General features: G+C 44.4%; 1 protein-coding gene across 4 annotated transcripts in view; it reads right to left on the bottom strand.

Moving 5' to 3' along the window:
- Positions 1-5,241: 5,241 nt before the first annotated feature.
- FAM3A (FAM3 metabolism regulating signaling molecule A) overlaps positions 5,242-16,635 on the bottom strand; it is a 32,881-nt gene continuing 21,487 nt past the window's right edge. The window contains exons 7-12 of one of the 4 annotated variants that reach the window (XM_056538650.1): positions 15,565-15,688; positions 12,548-12,606; positions 10,290-10,340; positions 8,510-8,594; positions 8,295-8,421; positions 5,242-6,114 (exon numbers count right to left, since the gene is read on the bottom strand). In XM_056538650.1, the coding sequence (XP_056394625.1) occupies positions 6,016-6,114; positions 8,295-8,421; positions 8,510-8,594; positions 10,290-10,340; positions 12,548-12,606; positions 15,565-15,688 (545 nt within the window). In that variant the 3' untranslated portion in view covers positions 5,242-6,015. The remainder of the gene's footprint in view (positions 6,115-8,294; positions 8,422-8,509; positions 8,595-10,289; positions 10,341-12,547; positions 12,607-15,564; positions 15,689-16,635) is intronic. The other 3 variants (XM_056538648.1, XM_056538652.1, XM_056538651.1) reach the window with 3 other exon arrangements.

Genomic DNA, 16,635 nt, shown 5'->3' with positions numbered 1-16,635 from the left:
CGACCATGTGGAATCTCTGTAATGGGGGAGGACAGTTGTCTTTGTGATTCCCCGCTCCTTCTACACGACATGACATTGTAATAAAAGGTTTTACTCTAAAAATGCCACAAGGTTTTAAAAAAGAGCCGGGCCGCTCCCATCTGTCATTTTCCTTCCAGACTTGATGGACTTATCTATTCTTATATGCAAAGAGAAAGACGCAAGAGTCGGGCGTGGAGAAGCCAAAATAGGAGCGGCCCATCAACCCGGCTGTTTCTTTACAATTGTTTCCTCTGAAAGACCCAACGGCCCTCATTAGAGATGAGCGAACTTACAGTAAATTCGATTCGTCACAAACTTCTCGGCTCAGCAGTTGATGACTTATCTTGCATAAATTAGTTCAGCTTTCCGGTGCTCCGGTGGGCTGGAAAAGGTGGATACAGTCCTAGGAAAGAGTCTCCTAGGAATGTATCCACCTTTTCCAGCCCACCGGAGCACCTGAAAGCTGAACTAATTTATGCAGGAAAAGTCATCAACTGCCGAGCCGAGAAGTTTGCGACGAATCGAATTTACTGTAAGTTCACTCATCTCTAGCCCTGATTTACTAAGAGTGTCGGGTTATTTTCAGAGTGTCTCCACGCCGCACCCAGTTATAATCAGTCCCCGGAGCATGCCCCGTGTCAAGCCCCCTCCCATAGGCTTGCATTGAGGGGGCGGAGCCGTGACGTCACAATGCTCCGTCCCTGTGATCACTAGTAATCAGACCCGGAGCGAGCACGCTCCGGGGACTGATTATAACGGGGTGCAGCGTGGAAGATCACGGGGGTCCCCAGCAGCGGGACCCCCGCGGTCAGGCATCTTATCCCCTATCCTTTGGATAGGGGATAAGATGTCTTAGCACCGGAAAATTCCAAGAAAACAAAAAAAAACAAAAAAAAAAAATGTAATATAAAAAAGCTACTAAGGGGACAAAGTAACAGGATTTATAAAAAAAAAAAAAAAAAAAAACCACACACTTTTTAAACAGATTCCCCACAACAATAGGCAGTTGGGTTTTCAAGCTCAGTAATTCACAATTTTTCCGGTGGGTTTTCAAATACAACAGTCGGGTTTTCAGGAAAATGTTGGTAACACGCCCCTAATTATGCAAACCACACCCCTAAGTAAGGTTAACAAAATAAATAAAAATGTGTTGCATAACCCAATAAAGAGTCGGGATCATGTTAGTAAATCAGAGCCCCATGTTTTTGTGTAAGGCAGGGTTCAGATTGAGAAATATCACCGTTGGAGATTCTGAGGGTGCCGGCTCTAGGACCGCACAGACGTTGTTCTCTCCGTAGCCAGTAATGAATTCCGTGAAGCTTCACCAAAAGGAACGAGGTGGGGGGGGGCCCTCTGGGATCTCCTGGACGGGGCCGCGGCAGTATGCTGGAAAGGGGGCGTTCCATCCCCGCATGATGTGACGGCCGACATGCCCCCTCCATATACCCCATACAGATACATGGGGTGTGCAAGGGGGTGTGTCTGCTGGGGACGAAACTGCACTTCCTGCAGACTGCCGCAGCCCACGTCCATGAGATCCAGGGGGCCCCCAGTGCTCGGACCCCCCGCGATCTATTACTTGTCCCCTATCTTTTGGATAGGGGATAAGTTATGTTGCGCTGGAGTACTCCTTTAACAAAATGTCCATTTCTGGGAAAATGGGCATTTCTAATTGGCATGTGTAAGGCTGTGTTCACACGTCTCACATGAGCCACGTTTTTTTTTTTTGTTTTTTTTCTAAATGAATTTCTTTTTGCTGCGTTTTACCACAAACACAATTTTTTAAATTTCTTTAAAAATGACACATTTCACCGTTCCCACTCAGGCCACTAGGTCAAAGACTAAGCTGAAACTTCCTGTTCTGTCTGTGATGATAAAGAGGAGTCTGCTATAAAGTAAGGTCTACAGCATTTAAAGGGGTACTACCCTAGAATTTTTTTTGTACGTTATTATAGGACCAACCATCTTGCCTTAGCTGTTATTAATATAATTTAAAGAGATGTTTTACAGCAGGCTCCATAGACATAGGCAACAATAGACAGAAGCTGTCCTATTGACATGAATGGGAATGGTTTCTGGGCATGCTCTGTGACCTTTTGAGAAGGTCATTCAAGAGGGAGGGGGAGGTTGAGCTGTAACCATTATCTATTGTCTTTTCTAGATACCGTGTCACCTTTCGCTTAAAAGGGTACTTCCCTGGAAAACACTTTTTTTTTTTAATCAACTGGTGCCAGAAAGTTAAACAGATTTGTAAATTACTTCTATTAAAAAAATATTAATCCTTCCTGTACTTAGCTGTTGTATGCTCTACAGGAAGTTCTTCTTTTTGAATTTCTTTTCTGTCTGACCACAGTGTTCTCTGCTGACACCTGATGTCCGTATCAGGAACTGTCCAGAGCAGGAGAAAATCCCCATAGCAAACCTATGCTGCTCTGGACAGTTCCTGATACGGACAGAGGTGTCAGCAGAGAGCACTGTGGTCAGATGCTCTCTGCTGACAGTGCTCTCTGCTGACATCTCTGTTCATTTTAAGAACTGTCCAGAGTAGGAGAAAATCCCCATAGCAAACATATGCTGCTCTGGACAGTTCCTAAAATGGACAGATATGTCAGCAGAGAGCTCTGTGTTCCAAAAAGAAAACCATTTCCTCTGTAGTATACAGGCCCTAAGAAGTACTGAAAGGATTAAGATTTTTTAATAGAAGTAATTTACAAATCTGTTTAACTTTCTGGCACCAGTTGATAAAAAATAAATAAATAAATAATAAGAGTTTTCCACGGGAGTACCCCTTTAAAGAAGTTTCCTAATAAAGAGGACATTTTAATCTCCATTGGGTGAGTGCGATCTGCCTTTTTTCTATTGTGGTAATGCATATGCTATTTCCGGACCTTGATCTGCACCCCCAGGAGTCTATTTATTCATATATCCCTGCGCCGTTCCATTCCATACACCCTACATTTTCTTTAACCCCTTTTAGTTTAGCAGTTGTGCCTGCCCAGCTTCTCTCAGCCTATCAAGCTCTGGTTTTCTATTCTTTGATATCCCCTTTAGGGCAGGGTCAGATGGGGCAAATCCGCATCGTATTTCACACTGTGGATGCGCCAACGGCTCTAGAAATCTGCCGCTACGAGCAGACACACAGAGCTACCTGGTCCTCCATGACTGCTGTTGGCCCATCCACAGAATGAAATACAGATGCACCCCGTGTGACCCTGCCCTTTAAGGGAATTTGTCAGCTGCGATTTACATTCCAAACTGCTGATACTGTTAAGACAGCTATTAAAGGGGTATTCCAGGAATTTTTTTTATTTGACTATGCTACAGGGACTGTAAAGTTAGTGTAGTTCATAATATAGTGTCTGCACCTGTGTGATGGTTTTCTCACAATTCTGTGATTTTCAGCCCACTATTTATTTTTACCAGCATACAAAATGACTGTTGTCTCAGATTTTTCCCAGCTTGCAATGCGGCCGAGACCTGACTCACTAGTCAGCTGATGACAGGGAGCCTGTCTGGTTCAAGGGGAGGAGCGATCGCTTGGTGGGAGAGCGATCAATCTGTAACAGCTGTAGGCACCCTGATTGAAAACCACAGGTCTTTTGAATGGATGCAGCTCATTTATGTTTCAATGGGTGGGGGGGGGGGCTGATGTGTGGTAGGGAGGAAAATGGAATTGTGAGATTTGTAGTCAAAAAAAGAAAAGTCAAACAGGAAATTCAAGTTCACAAAAAGCTAGCCAGTGTTATGGTAATCTCACAACATAGCCATTTAGCCCCAAGACAAGCACAGATCCTTCCTAAGCATGTCCATTACTGCCTGCCAGGTATGTACTAAAATACCTTATGGTGGAGAACGCCTTTAAGGCAAGGAGACAGGATAAACTTTCTATATTTGTATGTGCTTCCGTAATGTAGAAAAAGGCTTTTATTCTCTGGCGCCAAGCGCCGAAGAGGCGTTCCCAAGCCCCCAAAGTGCTACGAACAGGAATGGCTCCTTGTTCCCTCTTCTATCTATGTCCCTGCTTGATTGACATTCAGACCTCAGCTACTGCTTCTCCCGACTACCATCGCACAGAAAAAATAAAAATAAAATAAAAGCAAGATTTATCACTGATCCCAATATTTCCCAACCAGGGTGCCACCACCTGTTGCAAAACTACAACTCCTAGCATGCCCGGACAGCCAACGGCTGTCCGGGCATGCTGGGAGTTGTAGTTTTACAACAACTGGACGCACCCTGGTTGGGAAGCACTGACTTATTCTGTGGATACAATAAATGTCCACTGTTCCATAACCGCATTAGAACAATACAATACACCCCCCCCCCCCAAATATTTCTCTTTAAACAAAAACAATAAAATAAAAAAAGCCTTATAAGAAAAAAGATTTAATATCCTGGAAAGTTCACATGACATTGTTGTGATAGATCCTCTGTTATAAAAGGTCATCCTGAAGAAAACTTCTGGGCCTTCCCCTCTTCTGTCCCTGATCTATTTACATCCCCGCGTGCACACCGCCAATCCAGATGTAGGAGATATGCCTTCCACAAGAGCGACCGTACGCCGCTCCCTCTGAATCATACATATATGAAGGCTGCCCAGCCGCGCCCTACATTCTGGGTCACGGACAGTGATTATTTAGGGTGTGTGGTGTAAAACTCACCACAATTTATCAACCCCCCTCCCCCCCACCCCCAGTTCAAGTGTTTTAATATTAAAATAAATTATATTTATCTTGTAATCTCGTTCCAGGGCAGATTATATCCTGCGCCGCGTTGTGGGACCTAAATGTAACTATGGGAGGAGGGAGAAGAAACACGTCATCAGATTTGGTCCCATCAAACAACCATTCCAGATTCTTCAGAGCAGAAAACCCCATTATGCCATCGTTTGATTAGATATAGGGGCCAGACTATGCCCAGACAGGTGGCCCAGACTATGCCCAGACAGGTGGCCCAGACTATGCCCAGACAGGTGGCCCAGACTATACCCAGACAGGTGGCCCAGACTATACCCAGACAGGTGGCCCAGACTATGCCCAGACAGGTGGCCCAGACTATGCCCAGACAGGTGGCCCAGACTATACCCAGACAGGTGGCCCAGACAGGTGGCCCAGACTATACCCAGACTATGCCCAGACAGGTGGCCCAGACTATACCCAGACTATGCCCAGACAGGTGGCCCAGACTATGCCCAGACAGGTGGCCCATACAAGTAGCCCAGACCAGACAGGTGGCCCAGACAGGTGGCCCAGACTATACCCTGACAGGTGGCCCAGACTATACCCTGACAGGTGGCCCAGACTATGCCCCACACTATATTCAGACAGATGGCCCAGACTTTATCAAGAGAGGTTGCCCAAACTGGTTGCCCAGACAGGTTTAGACTACACCAAGACATGTGGCCCAGACTAGACCAGAACATGTGAATCAGACGATGCCAAGACATTGATGTCATCTCAAACCAACATGAAGGTCTTGAAATTCAGGATAATTTCAGCTCCCCAAATTTACCATAAAATGGCTTTAATGTCTCCTGAGACAAGTTCTTGAGATCAGTCCATGCACATCTAAAAACAAAATGGTTGTGCTCGCAGCGCGGTAGCCCTTATGTTCATTTTCTGCTGCTCATGCAGTGGTGACCCATGGTAAGGAAGAGTCATGCATGGAGATGTACGAATATATTTTTTGGAGATCGCGCCTTTCCAGCGTCGCTACTTCATCAGCCAGTGGTTGGTAGGAAATTTTGGTAGTCATAAATTTGGTTTCTTCATGCCGCGTTTCCAACCTGCTAACAGACCGTGCCTCTCGAAGCCACGTTCATCCAAAGTGCGTTTAGATTGTCGATAATATCCAGGCAAGGTGCAGGTTCTGTCAGCTGGGATTGGTCAACGGGTTAGAAAATAATAAAATTAAAAATGGAGAAGTCCGCAAAATTGCACAATCCATCCAGTGCGCTCAAGATCCTGCTGGGGTTGGTTTTCTTGGCCCATTAATTCACTCAAGATCGAGAGTACGTTGGGGCACACAACCCTCCAGCTCCACAGCCTCGGGCCAACCTTCATACTTATTGTTGCTTTTACTGTTCTTTATATGCTAGGATATAAGGAGACAACTTTTTAGTTTAGTAAAGTGTTGTGTAAAAACACAAAGTCCAGCGCGACATTTGTTAAAAGACATTCCAGTGTGCGCGGGGAGCATATCATCCTATAACATCTAGCGTGGAACAAAACGGTAACCTGCACTCACCGTTCAGCTTCAGCATTCGTGCTCCGCCAAGATTCCTTTTGTGGACCCAGTTTCAGACTTGTTGCGGGGCGCTCAGACGGGACTACCGGCGGTTTCGGGCGGTGTGCGCTTCTTGCGGCCTGGTACGAGGCCGGAAGAAGCGCAAAACTGCCAGCAGTTGCCTCTGAGCGCCCTGCAACAAGTCTGGAATTGGATCCTCAGAAGGAATCTTAGCGGAGCACGAATGCTGAAGCTGAACGGTGAGTGAAGGTTACCGTTTTGTTCTATGTTAGATTGTATTAGTGACTTGGGTTTCTCTGGTTCTGCTGATTTAGGACCGTGGTCTCCAGCAGTGATAGAAAGCCGTGGGCTCAGTTATCCCATCTATAGTGCAGCAGTAGTGCCACTTGATCTGTTGGGAGCTTTGTCATCCTATAATAATACAACTAATATTAAAGCCACCAACAATTGACGTTTATGTCATTTCAGAGGTGGGATAGATTAGACAAGTAAACAGTCAGTACTTCAAGATGACATATCGGAAGCAGAATAAAACGTGCAAAATCTGAGCGCCTGTGACAAGGGCCAAACGTGACACGTAGATCACTGGGTTAGAACATCTCCAGAAAAGCAGATGTGAGGTGTTTCTGTTATGTAGTGGTTAGTACCTACCAAAAGTGCAAAAACCTGAACATGTAAATCGTTTTACCAATTTTTCCTTAAAGGGGTACTCCACTGCCCCAGCATTCATAACATTTTGTTCCAAAGGCTGGGTGCAGGCTGCGGGGGTCGTGACGTCACAGCCACGCCCCCTCAAGGCAAGTCTATGGGAGGGGGTGTGGCATACATCACGGCCCCTCCCATAGACTTGCATTGAGGGGCAAGGCCATGATGTCAAGACCGCAGCCCGCACCCAGCGTTTGGGACAGAATGTTCCGAACGCTGGGGAAGTGGAGTACCCCTTTAATTTATAAAGTGAAGTTCAACTAGTAGACATTTAGCTCAAATCCCATAACTGTTAGAGAGTGGGCACCAGTCAGTAAAAAGGGGTTCTAAGTCCCATATTGTGCAAATAACCAGGTTACGGTGCATTCACACCATGTTTCTGCAATACAGCCACTGGATGCCGTATTGCAGAAACGTAGTTTGAATGCACCCGTATCTCCCTGGGTCGAATGGAGTACGTTTTCTACACCCAGCACTGGAAGGACCTGCATTTTCCAATGGCTACAAAGAAACACACCTGCACAGTTAAAGGAGTACTCTGGCAAAAAAAATCTTATCCCCTATCCAAAGCATAGGGGATAACATGTCCCACCGCTGGGGACCCCTGCGATCTCCGAACCGGCAGCAGCGGCATCCGGAACACTGAAGCTTCCGTGTTAGTGACGCCATGCCCCCTCCATTCATGTCTATGGGAGGGGGCGTGACGGCTAGTATGTAGTCATCACCCTCCTCCCATAGACCTGAATGGAGGGGGCGTAGCAGTTGTAGTCACCAGTCATCCGTACACTGAGTGGAGGTCGCTCCGTAAACAGATGACCGGCGTGCCGCTTCGGAGATTGCGGGGGTCCACAGGGGTGGGACCCCCGCGATCGGACATCTTCTCCCTTTCCCTCGGATAGGAGATAAGAGGTTTTTCACCAGAGTACCCCTTTAGGGTCTATTCACGTGTACAGTATTCTGCGCAGATTTGATGTGCAGGATTTCAAGCTGTGTTCAGTTTACATTGAATCATTGCGCATCAAATCTGCACAGAATACTGTATGTGTGAATAGACCATTAAAGAGTTAGACTTGTCATGTATTTAGAATATTTAGCCCCAAGCCATACAGAGATAAGGGAATTACTTGTCCCAACATATCCTGAGGAATCACACACTACTGATGCAGGATTACAAAAATTCCTAAACCTGCACCAGATGCAAAAGGCCTTCGATATTAAAACTTTTATTTTTGTATGTAAAGGGAAAGATATACAGGTTTATTTATGATAAATGTTTTATTATAGTTTATTGAAAACATAGACAAGAACACAGAGAACTATACCTGCTCAAACGGAGATTTATCCTGAACACCTTTGGCTCCCACAAAGACCCAGCTATCTCTGAATGCCACCTCCTTTATGGAGGAGCTGCCCAGTCCACTGAACATCTTCCTGGCATCCTCATTCATTCTTGAAGAGAAGACAAATGGAGAATTATTTGCACCCTACAAATGTCAGTTTTGGGAAATCTGGAGTAAGTTTTTCTTTCCTGACTTACTTTGTGGCTGGATCATCATAAGAAGCCAACAGCACTAAGGTTCCTTCATGTAAGGGGCGCAGGAAATTCAGAAGCTCCGATACGTCTGAATCAAAAACAAAAAGACTCGAGTAAAGATGGCAACTAAGCTAGATTACTACTAGTATTCATTGGACACCTCCCCGATAGGGAATCGGTCATTACTTTCATCTTTTAAAAAGATAATACAGCGCGGCCTGCGCAATACTGCCATTTCAGATTTGGTGGCATAAACACAGGTCAGGCCTGGTTTTGGATACACGTCGCTGTACAGACCAGGCATCTATTTTCGCTACTTGATGTAATGAAGCCTCTCTAGAAAATAAAAAGAGACTAAGGGGACCAGCAGAAATGTTTCTCTGTTTAACTCCCATCATCTGATCAGACCCAGCGAATGGAGCCAGACACTGCTGTGAACCCGGCCTTAGTCTGCTGGTACTGATCCAATTTAATCCTTTTACAGTACTTTAATTTTATTAAAGGGGTACTCCGGTGGGGAAAAAAAAATTCAAATCAACTGGTGCCTGAAAGTTAAAACAGATTTGTAAATTACTTCAATAAACAAAATCATAATCCTTCCAGTACTTATCAGCTGCTGTATGCTCCAGAGGAAGTAGTGTAGTTCTTTCCTGTCTAGCCACAGTGCTGTCCAGAGTAGAAGTAAATCCCCATAGCAAACCTCTCCTGCTCTGCTCTCTGCTGACACCTCTGTCCATGTCAGGAACTGTCCACTGTGGTCAGACAAAGGAAATTCAAAAAAGAAAAAAAAAACTTCCTCTATAGTTTACAGCAGCTGATAAGTACTGAAAGGGTTAACATTTTTTTAATAGAAGTAATTTACAAATGTCCATAAATGCAACAGAGAAGGGGAGAGCACTCTTGAGAACAATATCACCTTATATTAGTAGAGCGGTCCTCGGTGACCTATGTCAGTGTCTCCTGTGGGGTGCACAGTATGAAGTATCCAGAGTAAGTACAAAAAGAAGCAGGTAGGTGCACTCACCGCAAGGCAGAGACAGTCAGATGTGAAGGTCTGGTGATGCGGTGCCGGGTCTCGGCATCGGCGCTGGCGTGTGGCACTCCAGGGGGAGTACCCCTTTAATGAAGGGTTCTTACCCGAAACGAGTTATTGGTTTAATTTTAAGATAAAATCCTTTTATAATCAATGTCATCTTTAATCTGACTGCTTCCCGGACTAGCATACAGCAGCTGATAAGTACTGGAAAGATTAAGATTTTTTTTTTTTTTTTAATAGAAGTAATTTACAAATCTGTCTAACTTTCTGGCACCAGTTGATTTGAAAAAAAAAAAAAAATTTGTTTTCCACCCGAGTAGCCCATAAATATAGGAGATTTATGTCTGAAGCTTTAGGAGGACTTATGTGCACCGCCCTTGCAAGTAAAATCCTATGTATGAATCACGATGGCTGGTCACCAGCAGTCTAGTATCTTCAGGCCTGCAAGCTGTTGTCCATGCTGACCACATGTATGGGGTATAAACAAATGCACAAAATACTTGTCCTGCCTGCATAGGGCTCTGTGGGTCCCATCATAAATGGAGACCATGAGACCGTGACATATGCATTGCCAAATGGACGGCACCACCATCCAATGACTTACAATGGGGTCCATTGGGTTCCACAAAGAAGGCCATCATCTCTGCAGTAAGATATGGAATATGCCACCGAGGCCGATATGCATATGTATATATAAACATATCCTTTCCCTGTTACGGTTATTCAATTGTAAGCATAAAAACTTACCACCATCCCACATGTCAAAAGTCTTGGCCTCTATGAGTTCTCCATTCACCCCTGAAATATAAAATGAGAGATACATTGCTATACATCAGACCAGCGTTTCCCAACCCGTGTGCCTTCAGCTGTTGCAAAACTACAACACCCAGCATGCCCGGACACCCTTTGGCTGTCCGGGCATGCTTTGTGTTGTAGTTTTGCAACAGCTGGAGGCACCCTGGCTGGGAAACATTGCATCAGACACATGAAGCACAAGTTTCAGTATTGTCCTGACCTCACCGGTCTCGTCTACCTCCTGATCTGCAGCATTAGGCTGGGTTCACACTACGTTTTGTCCCATACGGGAGCGCATACGGCAGGGGGGAGCTAAAAGCTCGCGCTCCCGTATGTGACCGTATGCGCTCCCGTATGCCATTCACTTCAATGAGCCGACCGGAGTGAAACGTTCGGTCCGGTCGGCTCATTTTTGCGCCGTATGCGCTTTTACAACCGGACCTAAAACTGTGGTCAACCACGGTTTTAGGTCCGGTTGTAAAAGCGCATACGGCGCAAAAACGAGCCGACCGGACCGAACGTTTCACTCCGGTCGGCTCATTGAAATGAATGACATACGGGAGTGCGAGGTTTTAGCTCCCTCCTGCCGTATGCGCTCCCGTATGGGACAAAATGTAGTGTGGACCCAGCCTTAGGCTGGGTTCACGTTTTTCCCATACTGTTTTCAATCCGTTTTTCTAAAGAAGACCGTATGGCAAAAAACGGATGGAACAGTATGGGAAAAAGTAAACCATATGCGTTTTGAAACAGTACTATCTGTTTTTATAGAAAGAAACCCATACGTTTTTGAAAATTTTGTCCATTTTTAATGGGTGGGGACTTTAGGATGCAAATGCGCATGTGCAAAGTAAAAACTGTATACGTTTTCCCGTATGGAACCGTATACATGTGCGTTTCCCATTGATGTCCGTGTTAAAAAAAAAGTCCCCACCCAAGACCCCTCCCATTAAAAATGGACAAAATTTTCAAAAACATATGTTTTTTTTCCCTATAAAAACGGACAGAACTGTATGCACTTAAAAACAGTATACTATTTACTTTTTCCCATACTGTTCCATCCGTTTTTTTGCCATACGGTTTTCTTTAGAAAAAATGGATTGAAAACAGTATGGGAAAAACGTGATGTGAACCCAGCCTCACAAAGCTTTATTCAATACAAATAACACCTCCATATTAAAGCGCCACTGTCATGAACTCCGGGCTGTATAACCTATACACGGCCTTTGTACTGTGCGCAGATGGTGTGTACAGCATTGTTTTTACCTTATTTCTGCCGGCTTTTATCACCCTAAAAAATGCTTTCGATCACAGCCACACAGTCGGATAGGCGTGGCGCGAGGTTCGCTATGCCCCGCCGCCGACACGCCCACTCCGTTTCAGCGCTGGGACCGATATGTGATTGACACACAGGTTCCAGCGCATGCGCTCCTCAGCTCATCTGACGTGTGCGTTGCCTCGTGTTATCCAGGCAAGCGCTCGCTCCCGCCGTGTGCCTGCACAGTGCTAGAGAGCACGCTTCCTCTCTGCCTCTAGTACCGGAAACTGTCGAGCGCGCGCAGGCGCACTGAGGAGGCAGATGGCGGTCTGGAGGAGCGAGCGCTTGTCTGGATAACACGCGGCAGTGCGCATGCTAGATGAGCTGAGGGGCGCATGCGCTGGGACCTGTGTGTCAATCACACATCGGTCCCATCGCTGACACAGGATGGGTGTGGTGCCTATCCGACTGTCTGTGGCTGTGACAAAAAGCATTTTTTTTTGGGGTGATTAAGGCCTGAAAAAATAAGGTACAAACATTGCTATACCCACCACCTGCACACAGTACAAAGGCTGCGTGTAGGTTATAGCACCCGGAGTTCATGACAGTTGTGCTTTAAATCTACCATATTTTATATATACAGAGGGATATGAACATGCAGCCAGGCACAGTGGTTTAGGTCTACCCGAATGAGGAAGTTTAATGCTATATTATTTTTTTTTTTTTATTATTATTATTTTTTAAATAGAGATAGAGATAGATATATATATATATATATATATATCTCTATCTATCTCTATCTCTATACACACACACACACACACATCTATACATTATAATATACATTATAATATATATATATATATATATATATATATATATATATATCTTTATTTATTTTTTTTGGCATTAGTGATGTCAGATAACAATATAATGGACATGCCATATAACTTACCATTAACTAGTGCAATGTTTAGTCCCCGACCAACATTGTTCTGGACGCTGCTCATCAACCTGCGACAAAACAAGACGGTAACAAACAAAAGAACATTTCCTTAAGTGTTAAGTTAAAGTAACTTCTTATTTTGATGGTTATCTGACTTACCATGCTTTGGAACATCCTTGGGCTTTTGAGCCTCATTTGCCGAATACCAAAAAGCCTTATATTTTAGCAATGGAATCTACTATGGAGATGCAACAGTTATGCCTGGAATCCTGAGGACCTGCCCTAAATAGCCATATCAGCGTTTTCCATCCATGCTGCTTATGTCGGGCATACAATTTTTCAGGCTTATGTCGGTGTTTCTAAACCAGGGTCCCTCCAGCTGTTGCAAAACTACAACTCCCAGCATGCCCGGACAGCCGTTGGCTGTCCGGGCATGCTAGGAGTTGTAGTTTTGCAACAGCTGGAGGCACCCTGGTTGGAAAACACTGAGCTATGTGCTTATTTACACCCCTGTTTACCTGCTGACAGGTCCATATTAAAAGGTAAATGCACATTTTCTTCCCATATGGATTTTTATGGCATATGGGTATGCCATAGATGAGAGTTTCATGGAGATTGAGGGGCCCCTGGTTTCCATTAATCTTGAAGGAGCTGGTGGTAGTCAGGAAGCCAGAAACAGGTGTGGCACTTTAAAGGGGGAACTCTTTATTTCTCTTTACAAATCTTAATCCTTCCAGTACTTATCAGCTGCTGAATACTACAGAGAAAATTGTGTAGTTCTTTCCAGTCTGACCACAGTGCTCTCTGCTGACACCTCTGTCCGTGCCAGGAACTGTCCAGATTAGAAGCAAATCCCCATAGAAAACCTCTCCTACTCTGGACAATTCCTGACACGGACAGATTTGTCAGCAGAGAGCTGAGCAAATTTCTCTGTAGTATATATGTAGTATACAGCAGCCAATAAGTACTGGAAGGGTTAAGATTTTTTAATAGAAGTAATTAGAGATGAGCGAACTTACAGTAAATTCGATTCGTCACGAACTTCTCGGCAGTTGATGACTTTTCCTGCATAAATTAGTTCAGCTTTCAGGTGCTCCGGTGGGCTGGAAAAGGTCCTAGGAAAGAGTCTCCTAGGACTGTATCCACCTTTTCCAGCCCACCGGAGCACCTGAAAGCTGAACTAATTTATGCAGGAAAAGTCATCAACTGCCGAGCCGAGAAGTTCGTGACGAATCGAATTTACTGTAAGTTCGCTCATCTCTAGAAGTAATTTACAAATCTGTTTAACTTTCCGGAACCAGTTGATATATATAAAAAAGGTTTTGCCTGGAATACCCCTTTAACTTGACTGATGTTAAGAGGAGCTGTGCAAACAACATAGGAGCCGGAACTATGCTGTTATGGAAATTGCATACTACACTTTTATGCAGCTCCCAGCAACCTCTGTGGTTGGGACATAAACCACATAACACAACCCGTTTAGCCGTTTATGGTTTCGCAACCACCTTCAGCACCAGCAAGCAGGCCAGAGGGAAACAGAGGCCCTCGATTTCATGACAGGTATCGGTTCCCGAGATGGTAGCCATATCTCTTCGATGTTTATGGCACATCCTGTGGATACACCATCAATGTCCAGATGGAAATACCCTTCTAATGCTCGGCATTTCTCTTTTACCCTTGAAAGTCTAGATTCACAGCACATTCACACAGCGCAGTGTTCACCCTGAAAAATTCTGTCCAGACATTCCCTGGGCAGCAGGTCCCGGCAGAACGAGACAGAGCTAGAACCGCTCGGACATGCATTGCCTTCATAGACGGCAATGCGCATCCAAGTGGATTCGGCAAAAAGAATGAACTTAAAAAGGGGTATTCCAGGAAAAAACTATTTTTTTTATATATCAACTGGCTCCAGAAAGTTAAACAGATTTGTAAATTACTTCAATTAAAAAAATCTTAACTTCAGAAGCTCATAAGTACTGAAAGGATTAAGGTTGTTCTCTTCTGTCTAAGTGCTCTCTGATGATACCTGTCTCGGGAACCGCCCAGTTTAGAAGCAAATCCCCATAGCAAACCTCTTCTAAACTGGGCGGTTCCCGAGACAGGTGTCAGAGAGCACTTAGACAGAAAAGAACAACCTGAACTTCAGAAGCTCATAAGTACTGGAAGGATTAAGATTTTTTAATAGAAGTAAATTACAAATCTGTTTAACTTTCTGGAGCCAGTTGAGATTATAATATAATATAAAATATAATATATAATATATATATATCTCTAGGAAGGATGCCGCAGCATGTGCTGCGGCATCCTTCCTAGATGTCTGAATTGCTTGCACCGCTATCATACTATTGTGGGACGTGCTGCTCTACCTTTCCTTGTGAATATATATATATTCACAAGGAAAGAGTCAAATGAAAGAGTCTCCTAGGACTGTATCCATCTTTTCCAGCCCACGGGAGCACCTGAAAGCTTAACTAATTTATGCAGGAAAAGTCATCAACTGCCGAGCCGAGAAGTTCGTGACAAATCGAATTTACTGTAAGTTCGCTCATCTCTAGTTAATAGCTTCTGAAGTTGAGTTGTTGTTTTCTCTCTAAATCCTCTCTGATGACTCATGTCCCGGGACGTGACATCATCATTGAGCAGTTAGACAGAAAACTTCAGAAGCTAATAACTATTGGAAGGATTAAGATTTTTTTAATAGGAGTAATTTACAAATCTGTTTAACTTTCCGGAGCCAGTTGATATATAAAAAAAAAGGTTTTGCCTGGAATACCCCTTTAAATGGTCTAAGTCAATGTTTCCCAACCAGGGTGCCTCCAGCTGTTGCAAAACCACAATTCCCAGCATGCCCGGACAGCCAACGGCTGTCCGGGCATGCTGGGAGTTGTAGTTTTGCAACAGCTGGAGGCACCCTGGTTGGGAAACACCAATGAAGTCTCCAATTACCCAATTGACCTCGGCTTTCTTGGCTGTACTGCAGTGTCAGTAACACATCCCCCACGTTCCTTCAGGCGGTTTGGACTCACATTTTATCCTCAAAGCAGATTTTCGGACCGATGACATTCGCTGCTCCGCTTACCACCCGGAAGGCAAAGTGCTTTTCAGGACAAGGCTGCGGTAAGCCACATTTATATTTTCTGGGCCGAGGGTCTGACGAGAAAGACAGGCAGAGGTCACAGACAGATAGGGTTGTGATGGCGATATTCCGGTGACATGATGGCTTGGATTGGTCAACAAGGCTGAATCATCAGACACTAAGGGTCATTTATGAACGCGCCAACCGTGTGAGGTCAGAGGTGTAAACCGTAAAAGTGTAATACTTTAGGGTCACATAGATCCAAGATAGCAGCTATAGGTTTAGTATACTTGTCTACATCATCTAAGCATCTAACAGTAAGCGCTGGAGTCAATGTATATAATTTTTATATATATATATATATATATATATATATATATATATATATATATATAGTCCTAGTGCTGCACCCAATAAGTGACAATATGAGACAAGAGTAGCAGGTTCAGTGTGGACATATTTTGAGGTTGGACACCAAACCCACTATACCCCCACATTCCCCTCCCCACCCAAACCCAAGAACCGCAGTCCAATCTACTAGGTGCTGCTGGAGGAGACTATTTCTACCCATCTTCATAGGTTTGTTAGTGGTGCACCATCCACAGACCATTCAACTGCTATGAGACACACACACTGTCCTACCAGTTTCCTGCAACCACTAATAAGTTAAAGGGGTATTCCAGTAAAAAAAAATATATATATATAATAATTCTCATCAACTGGCTCCAGAAAGTTAAACAGATTTGTAAATCGCTTCTATTTAAAAAAAATATTAATCCTTCCAGTACTTATAAGCTGCTGAAGTTGAGTTGTTATTTTCTGTCTGACTACAGTGCTCTCTGCTGACACCACTGTCCATGTCAGGAATGTCCAGAGCAGGAGGGGTTTGCTATGGGGATTTGCTCCTACTCTGGACATTCCTGACATGGACAGTGGTGTCAGCAGAGAGCACTGTAGTCAGACAGAAAAGAACAACTCACCTTCAGCAGCTGATAAGTACTGGAAGAATAAAAAAATAATA

Source organism: Hyla sarda, chromosome 9 (genome assembly GCF_029499605.1).
Source record: "Hyla sarda isolate aHylSar1 chromosome 9, aHylSar1.hap1, whole genome shotgun sequence".
Taxonomy (NCBI): domain Eukaryota; kingdom Metazoa; phylum Chordata; class Amphibia; order Anura; family Hylidae; genus Hyla; species Hyla sarda.
The sequence above is the reverse complement of the archived record's forward strand: the minus strand, read 5'-3'. Positions and strand labels throughout refer to the sequence as shown.